This window comes from Carassius auratus, chromosome 17 (genome assembly GCF_003368295.1).
Source record: "Carassius auratus strain Wakin chromosome 17, ASM336829v1, whole genome shotgun sequence".
Classification (NCBI taxonomy): domain Eukaryota; kingdom Metazoa; phylum Chordata; class Actinopteri; order Cypriniformes; family Cyprinidae; genus Carassius; species Carassius auratus.
The window spans coordinates 15986326-16011949 of NC_039259.1; the positions used below are offsets into that span (position 1 = coordinate 15986326).

A 25624-nucleotide genomic window follows, 5' to 3' on the forward strand; every position below is an offset into this window, starting at 1 on the left:
AATGATACGGTGATTTGACTGAAGTATGGCGGTCTGAGCCCCTGTCAGTGCTATAGCAGAATGGCAGCGCCCATCGCATATAATCGTCTACCATTTTCCCCGCTGTCATTCGCTATTACCCAGCCTGGGTCCTGGAACTGCCAAAGCAGCCACAGGGACATCAAAAAGCCTCTGCACAGCCATAAAGAAAGAAGTCATCTTCTTCCTAACACACACACACACACACATAAAGATGCAGACAAGGACACACACCGTTGAGCCATCATATTGAGCACACGTGTGTCAAAAATGATATAACATCCCCTCCGTGTTCCTTGTCGTAACCCCTGTCCCACGAATACGCTTGTCTCTTGAACATAGCATCAAGCTGCCGTCTGATTGACACACTCTGACATTTCCTGCCAAACTGTAGGGGTGTGTGGGACAGTTCAGGGCTGCAGCCAGAGTGATAAAGATTTGGACTGATTCCATTTGCTTTTGCTATATTTTGGTAAGGAAAAGGCGATTTTTCCGTTTCCCTCACCGCTACCATGCAGGTTATTTTAATTCCTATTTTGGTTTAACCAAATAAAGTGGTGCCAGCATTACAACTGTATACTTTTGTAACTAACTAAATTAAGACATAACATTAAATACAAATTAAAAACAAATATAACTGTATCAGCACTATAATGTATTGAATCTAATTATACTATACTATTTTTTTTTAAATACTTTAATTATTACGGATAATTTCAGATGATAGCAATTTATAGTAAAAAATTTGAATGTATGTTAAATATGCTAAATATATGTAAAATGTTTACAAATATGTAAATAAAAAGATTAAAATGAATAAAATAATATTATTAATTAATACCATATCAGCATGTAAAATTGTTAAATAAATTAATAAGGTAATGTAGATCTAAAAAAAAAAAAAAAAAAACAGAAATTTGCATGAACATTTAAACACTAATATCAACAAATACTGCTAAATTTAAACATCCCCAATATCGGATGATACGTTTTGTGGTTGCCTCTTATATATAGGCTAAAATAAAAATATGAAAACGACAGCAGTACAGTCAGGCAGTTTGGAAGTTGCTCAAAATCACCATCTTCTACTTACCTCTGAATTAAACAGCTGCATTTTAATCAGAATCACTTTAAATTCTGTTCCAAAGGGTTAAAATAGATCTTGTGCAACACTATTCGACACTCTTTGTGTTTGACTGCGGTTAGCATATCAGTGGCCACGTGAGATAATTCCTCACAAGACTTAGTGTCTGTGGTTTTCTAAATATAATGTCTTCTAGCTTGCAGTTGTTAGTCCAAGGTACAGTTCCTTGAAAAGAAGTTGCTTATCTGGCTCTTGCAGTGAGTTAGAAAACTACATTTCCACTCCGTAAGTCCATTATATGGTAAAGTGAAGGGAACGAGAGAAGATTGTGCTGATTTTCAACTCCAGATTGCCAGCTACAGCCTAAATAATAGACGCCGTTGAATTTCCCTTCAGCATCTCCTGGAAAAATCCAAGCAAATCCAGTCAAAAAAGCACACCTTGCCTACAACCGATGAGGAATACAAGCAAAAGAAGTACGTCTTATGCTTACTCATATTTGTTAGCCGTTACCGGAGGGTGTGTGAATTGTATTAGGACATGTGGCGGCACTAGGCACGGTATTTCTAGTAAAGTGAATAGACAAGCGCAGCACAATTTACTCTTAAAGTAAAGTTCTCTGAGTATTCTGCACATGGCCTCGGGTTATGTTGTAATGACAGTCATAAACTTTAGGTGACCACTCTTGCGGCCCAGTAGACATCTCTGCTTGACCTCTTGGGACTCGTGGGAGATAAATGGGCAGTGTGCTTGAAAGATGCAACAAGCTAACTTGCCCTCGCTATTTGTAAGTGCATAGCGCAGCAAGGTATGGTGTAATAACTTGGCAAAAACACAGCTCTGGAACCGATGTGGCAGAACCATTAGGCATTAGTTCTTTGATGCATTAAGAAAATAAAGCACAGATGTTGAACACAGTTCAGCGCTCTCCATGGGTCTTCAAGAACCTGCTTCATTTAGCCTGCAAATTAAACAAAAGAGAGCATGGCAGCGCACCAAAAACTCACAATATCACTTGAGAACTGCAGCTCCGTCAAAGAGACCAAATATATTTCTTCATCAACCTCCTGACAAGATCGAATTGAGAAATCAAACATTACAAGGAAATCAGTGCCAAAGCAAAGAGCAGCCTGCCATGAGGGGACATCTGTCTTGAAGCGTAATCATATTCTATTCGCAGGTGGCCATCTGAATATATAAATATTTTATTATCATGTTGAAACTTTGGCAGAGAAAGTAAATTTTGCTGACATTTATATAGAAGTGTTACACCACCATGCCACCTATAAATCTCAGTGATATATTTCCCCAGCTCTTATGTGAGTCTGCTGCAAATGCCCATGTTGGCAAAAATGAAACTTTAGACCTAAAAACAGGCAGGCGCTGACTTCTGTATAATGCATCCATATGAACAGCACCGCGACACGGTGCTGCATATATTTGTCATGCCTAATATCATTCATACAAATGGCAGACTGATAAATGGGTGCATTAGTAGAGTTGGCCACATAAAATGGGTTTATTCAGCGCCGACAGGAACACAAACTGATGCCCTTAGATGCTCAAACAGAAAAAAATGGACACATTGGTGTAATGAGCAAGACAAATTACTCTACACTGGATTTGCATGGGCATGTTCCTTAAAAAATTATACAAAAGTTTGCATCGTTTAGAATTTCTTATAATTTTGCTCAGTAGCGATAATGCTCAACAAAGCGTGTCTCTTGTGTGTGACCCAGCTGAGGAAACATGTGGAGGAAGTTCGCGTTGTACAATCTCTCCTTAATACTCTCACAAAATGAACTGTACTCCATGTACACGCATTACAGAAAAGATCCAACTGATAGCGCATTACTCTAATGCTATCCAAGTAAATCACTGAGACTGCTTTCCTTTCAATGATTTTTGTACTAATCTTGATTTTTATATATAAAGTCATGACAACCTTAGAGGTTTCAGACTTCTCGACTTTCCCCAATTTATCCAATCATGCTAAATGGAGTAAAATGTGAGCTTAGAGGAACTGACTGTGTCATGATTTCCCCCCTTTGCTCTTGCTTTTAACTGAGAAGAGATGTAAAGCTAGATATGGTAGGAAAATGGAAAAACGAAAATCTTTTTTATTAAGAAACCGCCTGAGGGGAAGGAACCAGGTTGGGTATCATTAAACTATGGCATCAAGTTGAACTTGAAAAAAACAGTGAGACAATATTATCACAGCCATTTAGAAGTTATTTAATATTTAATATTCATTTATACCTATTTGTTTTTTACACTGTAAAGTGTGATGCTGCAGACATTCATAAACTCAGATTTATGTTACAGTTAAAATGTTTGGGTTGGCTGCATTTAAATCAGTAATATTATAAAAAAGTAACTGTTTGCTATTTTAAAATATTTTAAAATGTAATTTGGTAAAGCAGCCATTACTCCAGTATTCAGTGTCACATAATGCTTCATGGATCATTCTAATATGCTTATTTTCTGCTCAAGAAACATATCTTATTATTATCAATGTTGAAAACAGTTGTGCTGCTTAATATTCAAAAGTTCAAAACAACAGCTTTAAAAAATAAATAAATGAAAAAATAAAATAGTACTATTTTGTGACATTAATAAATACCTTTACTGTCCCCTTTTGATGAATTTAATGCATCCTTGTCAAATAAAAGTATTACATAAAAAAAAAAAAAAATAATCAAAATCTTGATGATCCCAACCATTTGAACGCTATTGTAGATGTAAGAGATATACACAGCTGATGTGACATGCTGAAATATAATGTTTGGAAGTTGCAGTCTTTCCCTTTTCATTAGATAAGAGCTGTATTTGCATGCCTGGGAAATAGCAGCCTGAGGTGTTATTAAGATGGCTGCAGACTGAACTAACCTGCCTTCAAGGGATGTTGCTGGTACATTATTTTCCTTTTACTCTTTAACTAATTTCTTAGAAGTAATAAAAAATAAAACAGCCAAAACATAAAAAGAGATTTAATTCCTTTTACTCTTTAACTAATTTCTTAGAAGTAATAAAAAATAAAACAGCAAAAACATAAAAATATAATACAAGATAAAACAAACAAACAAACAAACAAAACTACTGTATATTACCGTTCAGAACTTTGGGGTCATTGCAAATAAATTAATACCTTTATTCATCAAGGATGCATTAAAATTATCCAAAGTGACCTTTTATTTATTTATATTTTTAGAAAGTTTCTATATTAATTACTTGCCGTTTTTTCATACGTTCAACTCATTTAAAAATCCTGAAAAAATATATACATCAAACAAGTATCAACAAAATGATAAGAAATGTTTCTTTAGCATTAAATCTGCAAATTAGAATGATTTCCGAAGGAACATGTGACACTGAAGACTGGAGTAATGATGCTGAATGTTCAGCTTTGCCATCACAGGAATAAATGACTAATTAAAATATATTGAAAAAAATAATAATAATGAAAATGAGAAATAAAATTAAAAAGTACATTCATCCGCTACTTCCACACCACTTCCAATGCTTTCAACAGAAACCCACACAGCAGTGCGGCAAAACAAAATGCCATTATTTTCCAGAAAAAAAATCTAATTGACAATTAAATCCAATTTAGAAAAATAGGAGAGGCTACAAATGTACTGTTTGTTGGTATTGTTGTGACTGAGGCTCACAGGATGTTGCTAAATGAAAGTACACTGCACAGTCACTGGGGAGACAAAGTGACTTTAGAAATAGCTCGAAAGCAGTTGCTGTCCAGTTCTGTGCGTTGTCCATACATCTTCTTGATGTCATAAGCCAAAGGTTGAAGCGGTCGGTGAGAGGTCTTACCTGAGGGGAAGTGCTCATTGATGGCCCAGTTGTCCACCTGAAGTGTAGCATTGCCCCCATTTCGGGTGAAGCGCACTACATGGTACTTGCCGTCATTTACAGCGGTGCTGCTCTCCTGAACAGTGATGTCAGACGTTCCGATGTTGAATGTGACTCCAATTTTGCCTTGCTCCTGAAAAGGATGAGAAAACATCTACATTAACAACAAACATATGGGATGAAATCAGGTCAATTTTGTGATGCTTGCCATTCAGTTTCACCTTTTGTATTTTTCCTGTATTTGCCTTAGTGAAGAGATGCATTTATTCTGTGTTGATGATTTTTTTTTTACGACGCAGTTGCCCTTGAAATCTGTCACCTCTTGCTTTGCTTTTGTTCTAGCAGGATCCTGAATAATCTATTAGCATTAGTGACCCCTGATAAACTTGTCCGCTTGATGAGAAGTATTCATCAGCCATTAGCACCCCCCCGTCTTTGGAGGTGAAGAATCTGGCTCATTGATTTACATAATGCAGTGAAAGTGGACTAAATCAATAGCATTAGCTAAAACAGAGAAAGAGATAAGAATGATTAATGGAACAGGAAGGTGTGCAGTGTTTGTCCTCATGGATCCAAGAGGCTGTGTGCAAATGTAGCTGCAAAGATTCCCACTATAAATTAATTAGCACAGCCTCAATGAGCATCGGTGGAGCAGGAAGCATTGAGGAAATGTTTCATCCATCGTCAATGTCATGAATTAACTATGTGTTTTGAAAGTGTTTGAGGGAAACCAGCCTAAGTTGGTTTGGATTTTGGACCCTTGTCAATTGACCGTCTCAGACCATCTAAATAAGCATTTTTTTTTTCTTTTCTCTGCAACCGTTTCATCCTCTCTAGCGTACTTTCTCTACCCCCCTCCTGAGCCCTGTGGGTTGCATGGATATATTTTATGGTTATGTTAAACCGAATCTGGTGTTGTTCTTATCTCTTGCAGCATGGAAAATGACAACAGATGATAAATTGTATCAAGGGGGATGTTTATCAGCACAGAGTGCATTTATCAAGGAAAAAATCTCCCTGAGAGAAATCTGGGCCAGTTCTCTCAAGTTCATTTGGAAGACTTTCCCAAAGACTGGAATGCTGTGCATATTCTTCTGGTTTATGTCTTTAATTAACCCTAATGTTTTATTGATATTGACTTGATATTTTATTGATATCGATATTGAATCTACTGATTTCATGTTTGGTATGCCAGGGAACCCAATCATGTCCACTACACTATTTTATTTTATTTTATTTTATTTAACAAAGATTCATTACATTAAAGAAAGCAACAGTAGAATATTTTAAATATTACAAACAAATGTGTATTTCAAAAAGATGCTATGCTTTTTACCTTCTATTAAACAAACAATCATGAAATGCATAATAATTTTCAACTATCTTCATAATAACAGTTCTCAAACACAATATTAAGAAATGTTTCAAAACCACCATATGAGAATGCTTTCTGAAGGATCATGTGACAATAATGACTGGAGTAGTTGCAATTTAGGTTCGCCATCACAGGAATGAACTATTATTTAAAACACATAACAGATTTGAAATTGTAATAATATTTCACAGTATAACTGTTTACTGTATTTTCGAACAAATAAAGGCTGCCTAAATAATGTGTAGTTTTTTTTTTACCTATTAAGAAAATATATTAGATAAATTATGTACATATGCTTATTCAGAATTCAAAATTATATATAATGATAATTACATATAAAAATACTGCATCTCACTGTTCAGAGTCATAAACTATGAGTGGAACATTTTACAACACTGTTTAAGTCAAATATAATTTGAATAATGCCTCACAAGATATCTAATTTAATTACACACCATCTTGCTTTTTTTAATTATATAAAATGTACATGTTAAATTGACATACATAATAATAATTACTATTACAAATAATTGTTTTCTTTATGTTCCACTTCATGCAATGCCTCCTTTAACTATAGTAAATGGCCTCATGGAGCTTATGGCTATATTATGTGCATTTATTTATTTATGTATTTAATGGATAGATATGCATAAGCTTGTCAATGTGTGGTATAGTCTTAATGAAGTGTTTGTGTTCAATGATACTTCAAGTCCATTGAGACCGTCTTTATAGAGGAAGGAGGATTATACATTACTATGTAACCCAGCCTTTCTTTCTGCATGAAAAGCTACAGAAAACGTATCTCTGCCCTCTTATAAAACATTAATGAGTTGAAAATGAGTCAAAACACATAAAGAGCACTTTGCCAAATCTGTTTCCACAGACTTACACATACATACACACAGTGCTATGAAATATCTAACCGCCCTGTTACTTTTCACTTTGTGAAGCCTCTTGCTGCTGTATTACTTGTTTGATCACAGAAACACTCTTTTACATTTAGCATCAAAGAGTTTATGTGTCTCTCTCTTGCACTCTCTTTCATATATCCATCTCACCCCCCTTCCAAGTTCCAATTCCAATACTGCAATGCCTTAGTATCCAGGAGGGTAAAAGGACAAATAAACTCTTGGTTTTTGAGCAAGTGATACATGAAAGGAAATAGTCTGTCACACACACACACACACACACACACACACTATATTGAGCATCGTGTCAGCGCTGCATACAGGAAGAGGGAGCGCATACAGAACAAACTCGGTGCAATTTTTCTATTATGGGTCCATGACAAATAAAGATGGTCAAGATCAATGAAAAGAAGACATGTTATCTTTTCATTCATGTCGGTTTCTAACTCTTTCTTTTTTAAAGAAAGAAAAAGAAAGAAATACATTTAAGTAATAAATATGTAGATTAGTATCACCATCAAGTTACAAACCCTTTCCTTGGGTTGAATGCACTTCATCATTATTTTCAAAAAATTATTCAAGGTAAAAACAAATACTTTTTTTATGATCTTGAATCAATATTATGATAATGTATAAGATTTTTTTTCTCTCTGGTTACTCAATTTCACCTGAAATAACCAATAAAAATAAAAAATAAAAAATGTGTGCGTGCGTGCGTGCGTGCGTGCGTGCGTGCGTGCGTGCGTGCGTGCATACATACATACATACATGCATACATGCATACATGCATACATGCATACATGCATACATACATACATACATACATACATACATACATACATACATACATACATACATACATACATACATGCATACATGCATGCATGTATATATATATATATATATATATATATATATATATATATATATATATATATATATAACACATGCATAGTCAAACATGTTTTATGATTCTCTTGTTCAGTACACCAAAATGCACATTATGCTAATATATATTTTTTTCCTTCTAAAAAAGGCTGGTTTTATTTTAATCAGTTTATAACAATTACATAACTTTTATTTAATAAATTTCAATAATCCTGAAATTTAAATACAAGGCCGAATGCCACTTAATACTTTTGGATGACGCTTTTAGGACATTATTGAAAAGTACCCAGCAACATATACAACTCTGCTGCAGACACAGTCTAAAATGATTTGCACACCAAATTACACATTTTGTATTTGAATTGGAATAAGACATGGAGGAAAAAATAAATACTGATTGCCAGAATGAGTTTGAAACAATGGGACACATAATGATTTTACAAGCAGAAAATTTAAACAAATAAATTAGACAAAAAATAAAAATAGAAAGCCTGTTCCTTTTGCAAACACAGTGCAAACAATCAAGGCTTATTAAATCTTTATATTAAAAGTATATAAACAAACCCCACAAATCTGGAACCATTAAGAGAGCAAATTTATTCATTATTCATCATTTCATCAGACGTTGTCTCTATGTTGGATAATGATCCATTAAAGTTATGGTGTGTTTACGGCAGCAGTCTCTACTGCTAAAACCCTTTCATAATTGAATCTCTCTTTTATTCCATGGGCCACTTCATTTGTTATGTTGTTAACCTCCATCAAATTATTATAATGCGCCATTTTGATATGCCTTTCAGGATAAACTAAACATCAAAAAATTGGAAGTAATACACCAACAGCAGTAGGAACAAAGCCAGTGTGGCCTTTTTTGTATTCTGCGACATGCTCCTCTGAAAGCCAGACAGTTAGAGTCCTGCTCCAGAATGCAAACTCCAATCATTAGAGTCATCAATTGTGCTGTTGTGGCTCTCCTCTGCTGTGTGAGGAGCAAAGAGGTTTGCCCCACTGTATCACCTGGACAAATTGATAAGTGGCTAAAAGATGAACCTTCTCCCCCTGTGAGTGCCCTTCTGTGGAGAGCTGATAAGGAAAGATGCTTCTCAATTGGTAGTAAAGAGAAAATGGAAGTGACAGTTTTTCGTAGCTGATTGTTTCATCAATATAAGAGTCGATATTTTCAAGTCTGCCGCTAAATAGCGCGGAATGTTTTTCGGAACAACTTCATTACTTTTGGTTTAATCTGTGTCTCACGGCGTGTCATTAAGCAAGTGCAAAATGAATAAGAAATAGCTGTGGGATACATTTAATGGAAAATTAGCAAGTAAACAAAATGGACGCGCAATTGCAACACTGCATATGTTTTAGAGTGTTAGCTGAGAAAACAATATGGGTTTGATTATTTGACACGTTTGCCTTAGATTATGGAGAACGCGAGGAATTGTGTTTATGATGTTGTGTTTAGCGCACTAATTAGACCAGCACGGAGGGCTGAAGATTCAGCAGCTTGACACTTGCAAACGCCTTATTAAACAGAATGAAAGCTTACTCATAACCACGAGATCTAAAAATGCCTTTAAACAACCCAACCATCATCCAGTCGAGGAACTGAACTCAAATAAACCGACGACAATTAGTCCTTCAAGTCACTCATTGCTACTTAAACTACCGACAGAAGATTTTCAATTTCCCACAGCCTTTCAATTAGGTTTGCTGATAAAGGCGAAATCTCGAGGGAGCCTGGTGTCCATGGGACATCTGCGTTGAAGAGCTGCTGTGTTTCCAGAGTAGTTTATGGAGATATCAAACATGTTGATGAGGCAGAAAGCGCTCTTTAATTCACTGCTAGCTGCTGATTTGGCTGCCAAGGCTATCGGGTCCACAAAACACAGACAGCTGCCAGACAATACTTAATCTACCCAGAACTTGCTACATCGACACTCTTATATGGCAAACGGAAAACAACATGGGGCGAGAACCATTATGAAACAACTTTGCTGACGGTAAACAGAGTCAAAGTTTCTTTCAAAAGTACAAACACACAACTGAAAAGGTAAATTGCACGGTGAGTTTGAGACTGAACGGCCTTCAGTGGTTCATATCACAGTGTGTTTCAAGGACAGCGCTGCTCTGTTTTCTTGCTTTTTAAAGCAAAAAAAAAATAAAAAAATAAAAAAATGATGAAGGTCCTAAACACTTGGATGTGAAACACATTCAGATAATGATTTATGGTCTACAGGTAACAACCCAAAGAGTACAATGCAAAGCACTTTACAACACCGTCTAGTAGAATTTTTCATCTTTCCATTGCACACAGACCTTGAGTGTATAAATATAAATATACAGGACATATAAAAGATTCTAAGCGAAGTCAAGAGGATCAGATGTTTCATAACTTAAAAAAAAAAAACTAATAAAAGGAAGGCAGCTGCCTATCACACTGAGTTTAAGCTGTCATTGTGAGCAGAATATGAGTAGCCACATCCTCAGGGAGGTCACAAGACAAAGACATTTGTCTTTCATCTGCGTCGGATGCTGATCAGTCAAAATGTTATCTAAACAGCCCTCTGCGACATTATAAAGTACTCCACCTTGGGCCGACGTCCACTAGATGTTATTTACAAAGATCCGTTCTGCAGACCAAAGCAAAGCTGAGAGATGTGATTTTTTTTTCCAATTTTCTAATTTGCTTTGTCAACAGAACCAGAAGGAGCTTATTTCAGGGCGAAGTGGGTTGCAAAACGTGCCGAAACGGCATGCACCACTGTTTCTTCTCTCCAGTGCAACTGGAAAACTGAAGGGAGAAAGTCAAGCCGTCAAAAAATCATCTACACTCTGATGGTTCATTACACTTTATTGGTAATTAGATCACCATTACCCGGAGGGGGCAATCTGATTATGTGGGCTACATGTCGTTAAAACACAACTCATACTTCCTAGCCACTAATTCAAATCGCAAATGAAATAAAAAATATGCTAATGAGATGCAGAATGGGCATTTAGCTTAGAGCGTAAACTGACAGGATAACCATAAACTAGAATTTCCCCAAGAAAATTCTCAGAAACGAGTGGAACAACTTGATTCTGGAAGTTAAAAATCATATTCGTTTGCATATTTACCTGATCTCACCCTAACAAACAGAGGGGCGGTGTGATCAAGGGTTCAGGCTTTGGAGCCCGAATGGTGGGCTGAAAGTAATCCCACACTTTGGCGATGTTTGAGGCATAAAGCTTAGTTAGGCAGTTTCAGAGACAGTTGATTTTCAAAGCAGACATTTGCTCTAACCCCCGTCACCCCCAAGCAGTTGTTTCCATGGTTACTGCAGCTGCCACATTTTGCAAGTCATCATGTGAAACAACACAACAATCTGACATGTTTCACTCACAAAAGACATCTGACATTTCTGAATGAACGCTATACATCATCTAGCAAACATGAATATGGTCAGATGAGTTTACAGCGATGTGCATGAAAAGATCACAATTTATGACTAATTTCTTTTGAACTTGAGTTTGCATGTGCACTGTATTTTGATGATGTAATGAGTGTGTTTCCTTTTAAAGGAAACTGATTCACAGTTGACCTGAATATAAAATTATTATTACCTTCATAAATTACAGAAATGGATAAACTGCAGGCAGGGTATTTATATCTTTTATGAAATGCATTAATTGTTTATCACAACCAAATATGCAGATTATAATGTTTTTAGCCTTTGGAAGAATGTGTATTTAACAATCAAACACACTTCTGAGTGTGTTTTGAATTAAATCTCTCTGACTTCCCCCAGATAATTTACCGAAGTAAAACGTTCTTCGCAGATCCCTGCAGTCCATAATGATTTTCTGGACTAAACTGTGCTATCAGTGGCTTTTTACAACTTTACACTAAATAGTGAATGTTCAGTCTTTTGCTAAATGTTATAATGTAATGTAATTTATACAGCACATCATTTTGTATGGTCTCTGATCAGTTTCTCACTCAAAAGCGACGCTGGCACTGTGCCATAGTTTGTTCCACTGGACTTCATTTCAATTGGCATCATGTGAAGTCATTTAGGGCTGTCATTCTTCATTGGCTTGTCTGCAAACAAAACAGTCTTTAGGGATAAGAACTACTCAAAGTGATGTAGTGTTCATAAATTAGGGATGCAGTGATTTAGTTGGTGACAGAAGCATAAGACTACGCCAGGCTGGAGACAGAATTGTCTGACTTCACCTGTCTCTCTAACCAGGGCCGGGTTTCCCGATAACGACTGATCTTAGCGCTTAAGAACATTTTCTACGAGTAAATTTTACAATTGTTCTTTAATGTTTCACATGCATTTCCCAACAATGCATGTAAAGCAATCGCACGTAGCTGTGCTTTAAGTGCTGCTTAGGAGTCGCTGTCCACTTGTCAAGTGCTGAAATGTCACAGAATGACTCTTATTTGTAGTAAACAGTCGTTTATTGACGTTAACCTAATGCTGCGTTCCATACAGACAACTTGGATATAATAAATGTAATACAATACAATATTATATTATAATGTATAATATTATACTTTACATGATAATATATATTCTACTTTATATACAGTATAGAGAGAGAGAGTGAGAGAGATGTTATTTCCGGGTCCAATACACTTCTAATGATGCACTTAGGGCTTTAAGATTACTCCAGAGCACCCATAGATCTACGATGACTTTCAAGTGCTACTTAAGTTACAATGCTTTTGGGAAACAGACCGTAATATTAAGATCAGTTGCACGATCGTTTTTACGGACTTCTTAGGCTTACGAAGCTTTTGGGAAACTCAGCCCAGGACTGTTAGCCACCGAGTTAAGCACAAAAATGCTTTCACTTTTGTGAATTGCAAATGAAGCAGTTAAAAGTAGTAAAATAAATCTGATGATTAGAGAGCACCAGGTAGACTGACAGAGCTACTCAGTATGCAGATTTGCATACAATATTTGGAGTACATGCTGAAGTAATTAAAATGATTTGAAGCGCTTTACAAAAAGATTAGCAAACACTCATTAACACTTTGATAAGATGGACAGCTCTCTCCATTCAACAAGCCAAGAAGCATCGGCGAGTAATCCAAACAAACAGCTGGAAATCGCAAATTAGACAAAGTTTCTTTCTCATTAAAATTAACAAAGCTTTCCAGTATCACAATGTCACTTTTACAACCTTCGAATTCATTTATAAATCACTCTAGTTTAAAGGAGCATATGAATTGACAAAGATGTGGTTTTTAGCAGTTGTTCAAAATGCAGCTTTCAAACTAAATACTGTATGGCTATAGCAACCCCAAGGTCATAGGTTTGATTCCCAGGGAACTGATAAAAATGTCTCCTTTGAATGCAATTTAAGTAGCTTTGGGTAAAGGTGCGTGCCAAATGCATAAATGTAAATGTGAAATGTCATTACGGCCCCTCATTATCACTTTTATACATGGGGTAAAGCCAACCAAATTCCCACTCACCAACATAAAGCCGTTTAACTCAGCCGTGACCTGCTGGAATTCTCCAAGGTGCTTCACAGTCAGACTACCCTACGATCTTTAACTGCTTTCATCTCTCTTCTCTTTGACTTTGACACAATAACCTTAAAAGACAGATTTGTAGGTCTTCAGCTGCACCACGCTGGATCATACATTTCGCAACGCCTTTGGAGCGACTCCCTGAAAATCAATGATAGAGCCGGTCCACACCATTTCTTGATTATCAGCCATCCAAGTTTCCAGCAATCATAGAGAATCAAGGCTTTTTCTCTACAAAAGGAAAAGACTGAATAAAGCAGCCAGAGATTCGAAATCCAAGAAGGGAAGCCTCTGGACTTCAAGTGTCAAATATATCAGAAAGAAACTCTTCAGGTTTATCTGCAATAACTTTTTACTTTGCCTCAACCTGGCTGTCAAAGAATTCAAAAGTCCACTCAAGAAAAAAACTTGACATATAGAGCTGAAAACTAAAGGTATCCCTTTTTAGCCTAATTGTTGGTACATTTGAGTGGATAATACGTGTAGGTCATTTTAACCTGTCTGATGGCTACTAGGAATTGTTAGGTTGTTCTAAGACTGATTTCTCCTACTGTGGATTGTGGGAAATTTAGTTTCCAGAGCACTTAAAACTTTTTCCCCCACAGGTCTTAAAATCACAGCAGGACTCAAATCACATGCATTACCTCAGATATGAAAAGAAAAGGAAAAGACGTTCAGCAGTTTCACAGCATGCTGTAAACATGACTTTTTCCTCTGAGAACACTCAGCTGTAGTTATCTCAAATTATCCCTAGACAAAGCGACGCTTTGACTCTTTGAAACCCTACTTGTTCAGCAAATTTGATCATTTAATCACTGGACAGAACCATTTGGCACAGGACCAATCAAACTTTCCTCTTAACTACCAGCAGAAAGGATTTTATTGAGGTTCACAACCATTCAGAGAAAATCATTGTACCTTGCTGGCTGTGGCAATGAAACAGGCCCCTGTTTAGTTTTTTTGTTTTTAATTCAGAATGGAATTACTAAAATATTTGTTCTTAAATACAAAAAACAAAAAAACAAATAAGCAAATGGAGTGGAATCACATGAATATTACAGTGCATTTTCAGCAGACACTGATGGATGCATAAAAAGTTGCCGATTGGTTTTGGGCTAAATCCTGCAGAGAAGTGTCAGGAAACAACGGTCTAGTGAATTGTTGAATATAATATGAATTTGATGCCCGCTGGCCACGAGCAACACTGCTGAAGCAGACGGGTGCACTTATCTATTTCTGTGAGGCATCTATAAATCAAAGCTGAATAAATCCCTCTGTAACTGCTTTTGTATTTACAGGACTGAAAAAGAAATATATATTGCCTTATGGTTGTGATTATGTTATATACCACTATGCAGCATTATTAGATCATTTTGAAATCATTTTTTTTCTGGAGAGAGCACTGATAAAACAAGCAGAGTTCATAACAGCAAAAATTAGGGGGAAAAAAACTCATATTCCTTTACATGTAAAAAAAGAATCCAATCCAGCGCTGCCCATATAGAAGAAAATGTAGGCCTAAATCAAAAATTTTAGTGTAATTAACTATAAATTCTATAAATTTGCATATAAAAAGCAACATTTATTATAGTGTATATTAATGCATAATTTAATGCATAAAAGTAATTTTCTTAAAAAGAAAAAAGGAAAAATAAATAGAAGTGATTCCAAACTTTTATTAGCAATTAACTGATTAACTGTGATTCATTAATTGGCAATGCATGCAATTAGCTTATATTGCCACAACATTTTTTTAAACATATTATTAAAAAAATGAAATAAAGCAACTTACACAAAAAGACAGGAAAGGGGGGTAAATGTTTTGTGTTTGATAAGGTTTTTATTTATTTTTTATATTTTTTTTACACAGAAAAGCATGTGCTGTGGATAACACAGCTCCTCTCACCCCATCTGAAGGTACAGCTCGAGGGGGAGGTCACTCCAACTGAACACATTTCCTGTCTGATTTCTGTACAGACCCCCGCTTACTGAATTGCAGGGGAGGCAGTCAGACAGACTGCAATTTTTCCTAGAACATACAATTACCATCTTCGTGAGGTGAAAGCAAAACGACACAATTAAGTACTTTTGGAAATAATACTTCGTCTAACCCTCGAATGTGTTTCAGTAAATATAGAGACTTACATGCAAGAAGAATAAAAAATCCAATAGAAATGGCCTCAGCGTACTGAGATGAGGCACCTGTGTCTTTCATATGTGCCATCAAGGAGATTGGCCAGTTTATTTAGCTGGAGCGATTTTGATTCCTCATAAATCTGCTCATTTTGCTTGACAGCATATGCTGTGAGGAAAGTGGGTCACGTAGAGAAGGTCTGGGCTGAGTGGCAAGCCTGTCACAGATTAAAACAAGTGGCTGGACAAAATAATGCAAATTCGTGCCCTGAGGCTGCCAGCTTTCTTTAATACGAGCTGAGGTTTTTTGTCAGTCCTTTGAGAATTGCCAGGATCGCTGGGGAAGCTTTCCTACCATTATCATTAGCTGGAATGCATTAACGTCAACTCTGTGCACTGTTTTCAGGTGGCCAGAGTAAAAGAGTGCATGTACCAATCAATGTCAAGGTTAATGAGACTAGTATAAAAAAAAAAAATACTGGGAACTCACTGAAATTCAACCCATTTTGAGCAAAACCCACGAGGAAACGTCAATTTCCACCTTGTTTATGTGTCTGAGTTGGCTAAACTGAACCCTGAGGATCAATGCATTCTGATCGGAATGACCTTCCAGGGCATCTGCATTTTTTATTCTCCATCTGCATTCACATAATGCTCTATTTCAGACATGGCTCGCATTCATCTGCTTTCAACTGCTGGCCAATTTAACGCAATTTCCAGATCAAAAATACCTTAGGGGGATTGTGTTACACTACTCTCATCCTCATCTCTTAGCCACGGCGGAGCCCGACAGTATGCTATCACAAATCCCAAATAGGGCATTAATTGTAAACTGACTTGCTTTAACTTTTAGATCTATTTGAATCTGTTTGAATATTGATGTTTTTGATTTTGTTTTGTTTTTTAGCGCTGAGCATCTTTATAATATGAAGTGATATAAAGTAAAATAAAGTTCATAATATCTGTCACATGCTGAGAAAAAGTTATTAAATATAGACTTGCTACAGAATACATGTTTCAGGCGTATATGGAATATTGATTTTCTTCAGGAAAATGTGTTATAACAAAGAGTCAATCTATTATTGTTAACCATTTTGTATGTATATGTATTTATTTTTGCTGCCTTGTGTTAGAATTAAATTATGTTTTAGAACTTACAGTGTCAATAAAAACAAACTCATCAAAATAAGAAAAAAAATATGTAATGAAATGTACTGTATACAGTATGTGCATTACGTTCTTAGAATATACTAATTTATTTGATTAATATATAATGCAATCATGTATGCATATGTGGCAAAAGGTCGTGTCATTTTTGATAATAAGAGTGTGATTATTTATAGAGGTGGCCAGGTGAAGGTTTAAGCTTTAGGCCTGGAGTGTTTCGATTTTCAAACAACATTAGAAGGTAATATTAGACTCTGAAATATTGATCCATAACTCAGCAGTCTGAGAGATTAAAGCGGGATTCTTTTGATGAGGTTGACCGTGAAAACAGAAACTCAGAATGCATTTAGAACAGCCTCCTCTATGTCAAGTTCATTTATCTAGCTGGGCATTTTTACCACAATGACCACACATAGAGCAAAGGAGCTGATCAGAGCTGCCAAACCAGCTGTAAATCTTAAACTGCTGAATGTGGCAGGTAAACTAAAGAGCCATAGAAGAAAAGAAAAGGTGGAGAAAATAAAGCAGAAACATTGTGTTTCACCTGCATTCCTAAGCTACAGTTGGAATAAAGCCATGCGTGATTGTGCTGCGATTAGCTCTACCGATGGATTATGGAAATAGGCTAAAAAAAAAAAAAAAAAAAAAAATATATATATATATATATATATAAAGCACATCTTCCTATGATTTTATCACTTCTGTTTCTAGCTTTTCAGCGAATAAACTGATATTTGAACATATACTGTTTCCAAGGTATTTTTTTCTTAGTGAAAGACATTAACAGAGGACCTGAAGACATGGTTTGCAAACATTCTTGTTTTATGCCACATTCAGGTAAGTATACATATAAATAAAAAATGTCAACATTAAACTCACAATAAGTATCTGCAAAATGCTGATATACATTTTTATATAATACGTTTTATTAAATATATTTTAAAATGATAAAATGTGTGGTAATATATATGGGTGTGTGTGATTCATTATTTAATTAGTTTGGTTTACTGATCAAATTATTTTCACACAAAACAAAAGCAGAAGACAACTCACTACAGAAATTGAATCTGAAAAAAGAAAAAGAAAAAAATCTGCTGAAGTTGGCTCTTTTCCTGTTTACTGTTTTCTCAGCAGTGAGCATCGGTATAATATAAAGTAAAATAGGCAATATAAAGGTCATAATATCTGTCACATGCTGAGTAAAAGATAAATACAAATATTAAATATAGACTTGCAACAGAAAAATTAATTGGTTGTATATTGAATATTTATAAGGAATAAGTATCCATACATACTGGAAATTTTGGAATCACCTTTATATATAATTAACAGTAATTAAATCTTAAATATATAACAAATACATTACATTGTGCTTAGCACTATTCATTAAATATATAAAAATGTATATAAAAAATATATAAAGAAGCAGTGATAAAGCCCAAAAGACTCAAATAAAACGACTTTCAAAATGAACCTGCTTTAAAATCAATAACTGTGTTTTCTTTCCGGACAAACAATCTGCAAAGCATTAGACTAAGATGCATTTTAATTGCAGTAAATGCAAACTTCAAGAAAACCTGATGGAAATACCCCTTCTGCAGCAAAATGTCAATAGCAAACCATTTTAGAAGATTGATGGTCCAAAACGGAAAACTAGTTGGGTGAAGACCTCAATAAATTACCCAGTTACCTGCAACAAATTCCTCTGTGGATTTCTACTGTATAAACAGGAACTAAATATTTGCATTTATAATATTTAAATGGAAAAAAGAGCTGCAGACCCCCACAACCAGAGCGTTCTGGTTAGGCACATTGCTTTTTCACGTCTTAAGAGTCTGTCAAAATGAAGTATATCCCCCCTCTCTCTTTGGTATAGAAACTGTGAACTCCGAGCAGCAAATGGAACAAGCTGGGTAATTGTGCTCACTTTTCTCACTCAGAATCGTTCTGCACTTTAAGGCTGAATGGAAGTGGAGTGGGATGCTTGTGGCAGGGGCCATTCAGCACAGGGAGGTTTGCAGGACTGAAAATCAACAGGCAATGTGTAGTTATGCTGCTCACTGATTAAAAGAGATCAACACCATTGATTTTCTGTACACTTAAATCATTCTCTCTTATAGGATTTCAGTCAACAGCTTTGGTGGCAAAGACTGCTGGTGTCGGAGCCATTTATCCTTTCCCTCTTCTGTCAATATGTGGAAAGGGCCCAGCGACGTAATTCAGTTAAAATGACTGGCCCATCATTGGACCATGTCATTTTAAGGCCCACTGTCTATTTGGCCAAAGTGCAAGTTTCTAAACCGAAAAGACATTGGCTAACATTATTTAAAATGGCAATAGCAAGCGTGTTTTCTTTGTATGAGGTGAGAAAGACCTTTAAAGCAAATTGAAACATCCCGTCCACTCGTGTAGTGGTAATACAACATGGGGGCACAAGCAATTTGTAGAAACGCTTCGTTTTTTATCCTAATTACACACTCACTTCCAGCTGTGCAGCTGGTGGAGGGAAGCTATTTGCTCTTAATGAGCATCCAACAGTCTTACAAAAAAATACATAATGCTATGCAGACGCTGCTGTTCGTATTAGGGAAGGAGCAAATTCCAAATGCATTTAACTTTAGTCATTCGAAACTTTCTTTAAGTGTTTAACTCTTAAGGAAGACACGGGAACAGAATGGCAATTTCAAATAAAAGTGTGATGAGTGTTACAATCAGCCAGAACAGCAGGGACATCTTCACCAGAGTCTCTCCTTGCCTCTTCCTCTCTCTCCAGCAGAAAATGTCTAAATTAAAGACATTTAGCAGACGCTCTTATCCAGAACGACTTACAAAAGAGCATCGTTCTCCCGTGTGAGACCGCCACGGTCAACAGATGGCAAACATGCTGGCATGAATGATTTACTGGTAGTAGGGAAACAATGGCTGTAAAAGGCCTAATCTGTGTGTGTGTGTCATGAATGGTTTTATTACTGTCAAAATAATAATTCTACAATGCATGACCCTATGCAGATGCAGACAGGGTGTCAAGATGACTTGTATTGGATTCATTGGTTTTCTTCCATAAAAAAGCAGCTGTTCAAATGTTCAAATTTTACTTGATTAAACACTAATGTTTAAATGTGTCAGTAATGTTTATTTGTTCACATTACATTAAATAAAAAAAATAAATATAATTCAATATGAGTAATTATAACGATAACAAATGCGTTTTATGTGAGAATCTTTAATTTGCTTGCAACTTTTCGCAGTCTTTATATAACTATAGATCACCGCATACAGCATCAGCAAATCACCCACAAAACATTTTCACACTTCTGTCCACAGATTTTGTCAGATTTTACACTCTTCCCTACTGAGGGAATGAAAGCAGTGCTAGTCAAAGCTTTGGAAATGATGTATGTATGCTATGAAATTTTGATGATGCGATGCATGAATGTATGATTACGAAACTGATGAAGACAGAAAATTATGATAATATTGTAATTTTTAACATACAACTGACATAATATATGTATCTGAATGTAACCATATGTAACTGACATCACTTCAGACTGTAATTCTTCTTGCCCTGTTCTGGTTTGAAACAACCACTTCACAATCCAATCACTTTCTGATGGATAAAACCAATCCCTACCCACCTTTTACATTTCACTGACACATTACAGAAGTAAAATAAGTTTAAATTATGGTCTTTGCTTGACTTTGAGATTAAAAGGACTATGAAGTGAGAGTGTGACAAGACCTGTTATGGCATTTGGATGAATGTGTCACATGGACAGAATACATGGCGAGAAGCAGATGGCGTGTCTATATCTTCACTTTTTCTGACTGAAGACACATCAGATGACTTTAAAAGTGAGAAAAGCCAAAATTCACAGTGGACAGATGTTCCCTGCTTTGATGTGTGGAGATGCAAGACATACCAATCAAAGATACCAAAGAGTTAAAAGGATGGATCACCCAAAAATAAAAACCCTGACGTCATGTACTTCCAAACTTGTATGACTCTCTTTCCTCTGGTTTACCGTGTTTTTTTTTTTTTTTTTTTTTTTTTTTTACATACAATAACCATACAATAAAACTTAATGGGGATGTTATTGTTTTGGACCTCACTGGCTTTCATTGTGTATACAAAAACAGACTGAAAAAAAAAATCTTCAAAATATCTTCCTTTGTGCTCCAAGTATAGAAAGAAAGTCACACGTTTTTGTAGTACATGATGATAGAATTTTTTTTTTTTTACATGAACTATCCCTTTGAAACTTACATTGTAATTTGTTCAAATACTTAGCCCAAAGGGATTAATAATGGTATAGTCATGAGATAGCATTTTAGTCTAAAATGTTGTATTAATTTGACCCCATTAGATTATATGGTTTGATAAGGCTCAAGTTAAAGTGATTTGTTAGCAGACTCCATCACAGAGGTTGCCATTTCAGAGATGGCATGTTTGAAGGGCAACAGCACTGACATTTCCCTTGTTGCCGGAAACTATCTAACAAGGTATTCCATGGTGTCACCAGCCATTCAGTTCAGAAGTGTAAGAGAGACAAGCGTTTACAGCTGAAAATAGCTTGCTCATTATCAGCGCTGAAGAAATGAGTGGAGAGAGACTTCCATAAGCAGCCCAAAAATAAAACAGCGGCATTTTGATCCATCGTCACCTACTTCTATTCCAAAAGTTGAAGGCAAACATGATGAAGGTTTAAAATCATTATAAAAGCGGATTTATCATGTTTGGTGCTCAAATCTAAAAAAGAGATCAAAGACGTAATGTGCCCTGTATAGTGTTCCAAATGCAAAAATTAATTCCACACTAGTACATGCTAATCAAAGACAACTCCCAATCACTAGTTACATAAGTTTCGCAACTGTCTATAAAATACGGCAGCTTAATTCCCTTTACTCTGGAGTTGTGCTCTAGATTTAGTTCATTTGGCAGAAGAGGCTTATTTCCATCAGTGCTACACTGCTATAATGGGGCAAGTGTGTGTGTGTGTGTGTGTGTGTGTGTGTATGTCCATGTGTGTCACAAAGGGTAGAGGCAGGGGGTGAGGGTTTAGATTAAAAGCCCTTAGTTATATTGCCCATTACAGAGCCCCAAGAGTCCCAGTGGACCACCAACATGGGCCACAATAAAACTAGTGGACAGATGGAGAAATATTCCCCATTCACATTAAAAAAAAAAAAAAAAGACACCCAGTCCCCCATTAAACTACAAGGTCACTTGTTTATGTGCAAATGTAATAAGATACAACTTTTTTGTTTGTTTACTATCAGTTTCAATATGTCATAGTGATCTATTCTGTACAGTAAGAAACTTTTGGATATGTGTTAAACTGTTGATTAAATCAGGACATTTTTAAAAAGCATCAGTAACTACTTTTCCAGAAAGTTCACAAGCGCAGTCTTTATTTAAAAATAAGCTTGTAACAGTGTAAACGTTTTTACAGTCACATTTATCTATATATCACACATATCCATGTTTCAATTTGTGTCTATTAATTAAAACAATCTTATAATTAATTTACTATTACAATGTCACAAATGTGTTGAAATGTTTATAAAATTAGGAAATAATTAAATGCAAAACATAATTATAATTTTTCAGTGAAATGGATATGGTCAAAAGTAGTGATTTTTTTTTTTTATAATAAAAAAATAAACAAATGGATAACAATGCATATGAGTGTGTGCTAATGTATCCAAAATGTTTCGTTATATATTGTTTGTGGAGTATTAATAAAAAAAAAATAAAATAAAAAAAAACTCTAATGACCCCATTGTTTGTTTATGAGTTAAAATCCCCTTGGTGACAAATACGGTCTGAAAATGAATCCTTTTGTCTTTCAGAAAAGCAGGTTAATTACCAAACCAGCTTCCATTACATGAGTGCTGAATTATTTACATTATGGACACATCCGGCCAAATAGTAGCTCTCACCATGGATAAACTGTAGGGAAAAAGCTGCTGGGCTTCCGTGTGGCGTACGTATTGATTTTTAATCATTTGAAAAGAACATCGTGCAGCTCAGCAAAATAAAACACATCACTTCTGAAGAAATTCACAGTTGATATGGCTGATCTGAGGAAAAGTTTTCTTTTTTTTTATGCAGCTGTGGAGTGACAAACTTCATATTGTCTCTGACACAAAACAAAGATTAATGGAGAAGGGAAACTGTGCAACACAAAACAGAGCCGCCTGAAAGACATCATTTTTCTTGGACTGATTATTTACAAGGACGTGCATCAGAAAGAAAAAGATACCACCCACAAGGTGTTTGGTTCTATGAAATGCACAGAACGCTAACACCCTGTCGACACCCAAAATCTCTCCCATTATAATCAACGCAGCACTGACGCATACACTGGAAGCATATGTTGTGTCACATTGAGACTGTCTATTTCTGAGATGCTGCAGCGCTACTCCTACCACTTAATTACCCATGTATGTATGAAAAAATGTATGCACTTATGAAATATTGCTTATTTTTCTATTAATTTTTTTAATATTTCAAACCAGTGACTTTGGTTTACTAATTAAGGCTGTTTAAATAAGTATTTGATACACACAAATGCTGCAGCTTAAAATAAATGTAAACAATAGTATTAATTGTGTAATACTATTAATATTATCTCTCTGAAACAAATATTAATTTTCAGCAGTTATTACTGCAGTCTTCAGTGTTACATAAGTCCTTAGAAAATAATTTTTAATATGCTGATTTGCTGCTTAAGAAATATTTATTTTTATCATCAGTGCTGAACACAGCTGTGCTGCTTAATCTTTTTTGTGTAAACTGTGATCTTTTTTTCCCCAGGATTCTTTGATGAATACAAAGTTTATAAGAACCACATTTTATTTGTTTAAATGTAAACGTTTTGTCAATGTAATGCATGCATGCTGAATAATGATTAAATAATTATAAATATATAAAATGCTGAAGTCATCAACCTCAAAGCTTATTACTCGTCACCCCCAATATTGGGCATCAGAAACACCAAAAACTTTTTTTATTTTGGCCTTTAGGATTGAAATTTTTAGATGTGGCAGATCAAGTTAGAAGAAGCTCTGACTTACAATGTGGAGCATGAGGTAGTCTCCCAGGCCAGGGGCGCTGTCGATGCGGATCAGGATCCCATCCTTGAGCGAAGTGCTAAAGCCCACTGTCAGCCTGTCCGTACGGGTGCTTGGCCGCTCGTTGGCTGGCCAGTTAAAGGTTATGAGGCCTCCTCCTTTCCCAAAGATATATGTTGTTCCAGCTGGAAAAGTCAACAAGAGAATTGCATTAGCCTAAACTCACATGTATATACCAACATTTAAAAATTCAGTTTTCCCCCAAACTTTATTCATTCTATTTCTAAACTGAAAAATGTAGACATTTCACTCAGAAATTGCTTGTAAATTGCACACATAATTACAAAGAATAGCAAATATACATTGAATTTAACATGAAATTCCAAAGTAGAAAGATTGAAAGACAGCTTAAATAATAATAATAATTTTAACAGTGTGTTTCGTGACATGAAATCCACTTAAATGTCATTCCAAATGCAGTAGAGAAAAAGCTGTAGGATAAAAACCAGAATAACCCCAAACATTGTCACATCCACAAATGCTGATAGTACAAGAACCAATGACGTGCCACTAAAATGTCCTCTTCAAGTTTCCCCAACTAGGCCAAAGACTTTGAGAAAAGTCCTGACATTTTTAAGTTGTCAGCGGCTGCTCTTACCCGCGTCCTGGTAGCACTAGCGATCGGATCTTAAGCATGAATAATGCCCACACCTGGGTCAGAAAAGTCATAATTCTTCAGGCTCATATTCTCAGCAGAGCCTGCTGGAAAATGCTGTGACCTATCCAAGTTAAATATAACTCTTTCCAGGGAATAACAGCAGGAGCCTTTGATGAATGAATTTTGCTATTATCATGCATTATACGAGGGAAAAGGTAAACGCAAAAGGCTTCACCTGGAATAGAGGTAGGGCAATAATTCTTTCCGATTTGGCCAGCCGCATACTGAAACTCGGGGAATGGTGTTGTGGTAAACAAAAGCATTGTTGAGAAAACTGCAATTTCATGGGACTATTTGTTTTGGACAACAGTTGCAAGTGTGGTGGTGGTGGTGGTGGTGGTGGGGGGGGGGGGGGGGTCATTGTGCAAAGCCATTCTGTTGATTTTCCCCTTGCTTTTAACACTCTACCAACAAATGGCTGCATGTGCAGTAGGAAGGGGGACAGCTGGCAGAACAGCCCTCCACTCAAGGGGCCTGTCAAGTGGAACATCTGGCTCTGGAGCGGATCATGCACTCACACAATACAGTATATTGCCCCCTCCATCTCAGACGTGCTGCCACTTGCAGTCCCTTTACGGCTCTCATTCTCAATTTGAGTCGTTGGCTTCAGCGATTCTTTCCCATGACAGCTTGGCAAGTCATCGGGGCAGCAGTGTGTAATATATATGCAAGATATGGCCATATGCGTCAAGAAGTTATGATTTTACTTTTACAGGCGATGCATTCATCATTAACTTCTGACAGATCGCACCAGTACACAACGGGAAGTCACAGCTGGAGATGTGATGGCACCATAGGTGCAAGCTTTTGCTCACGGACAAGATGGAACTGAACCTCATTTGCACTTATACTGTATGTG

The 25624-nt window shown here is 36.0% G+C and overlaps 1 protein-coding gene across 17 annotated transcripts in view; it reads right to left on the reverse strand.

The window, feature by feature from the left end:
• nrxn3a (neurexin 3a) overlaps positions 1-25624 on the reverse strand; it is a 231977-nt gene that overhangs the window by 9567 nt on the left and 196786 nt on the right. For all 17 annotated transcript variants that reach the window (XM_026286067.1, XM_026286074.1, XM_026286076.1 and 14 more), the window contains 2 exons: positions 24051-24232; positions 4931-5102 (listed from right to left, as the gene is read on the reverse strand). In XM_026286067.1, coding sequence (XP_026141852.1) covers positions 4931-5102; positions 24051-24232 — 354 coding nt within the window. The remainder of the gene's footprint in view (positions 1-4930; positions 5103-24050; positions 24233-25624) is intronic.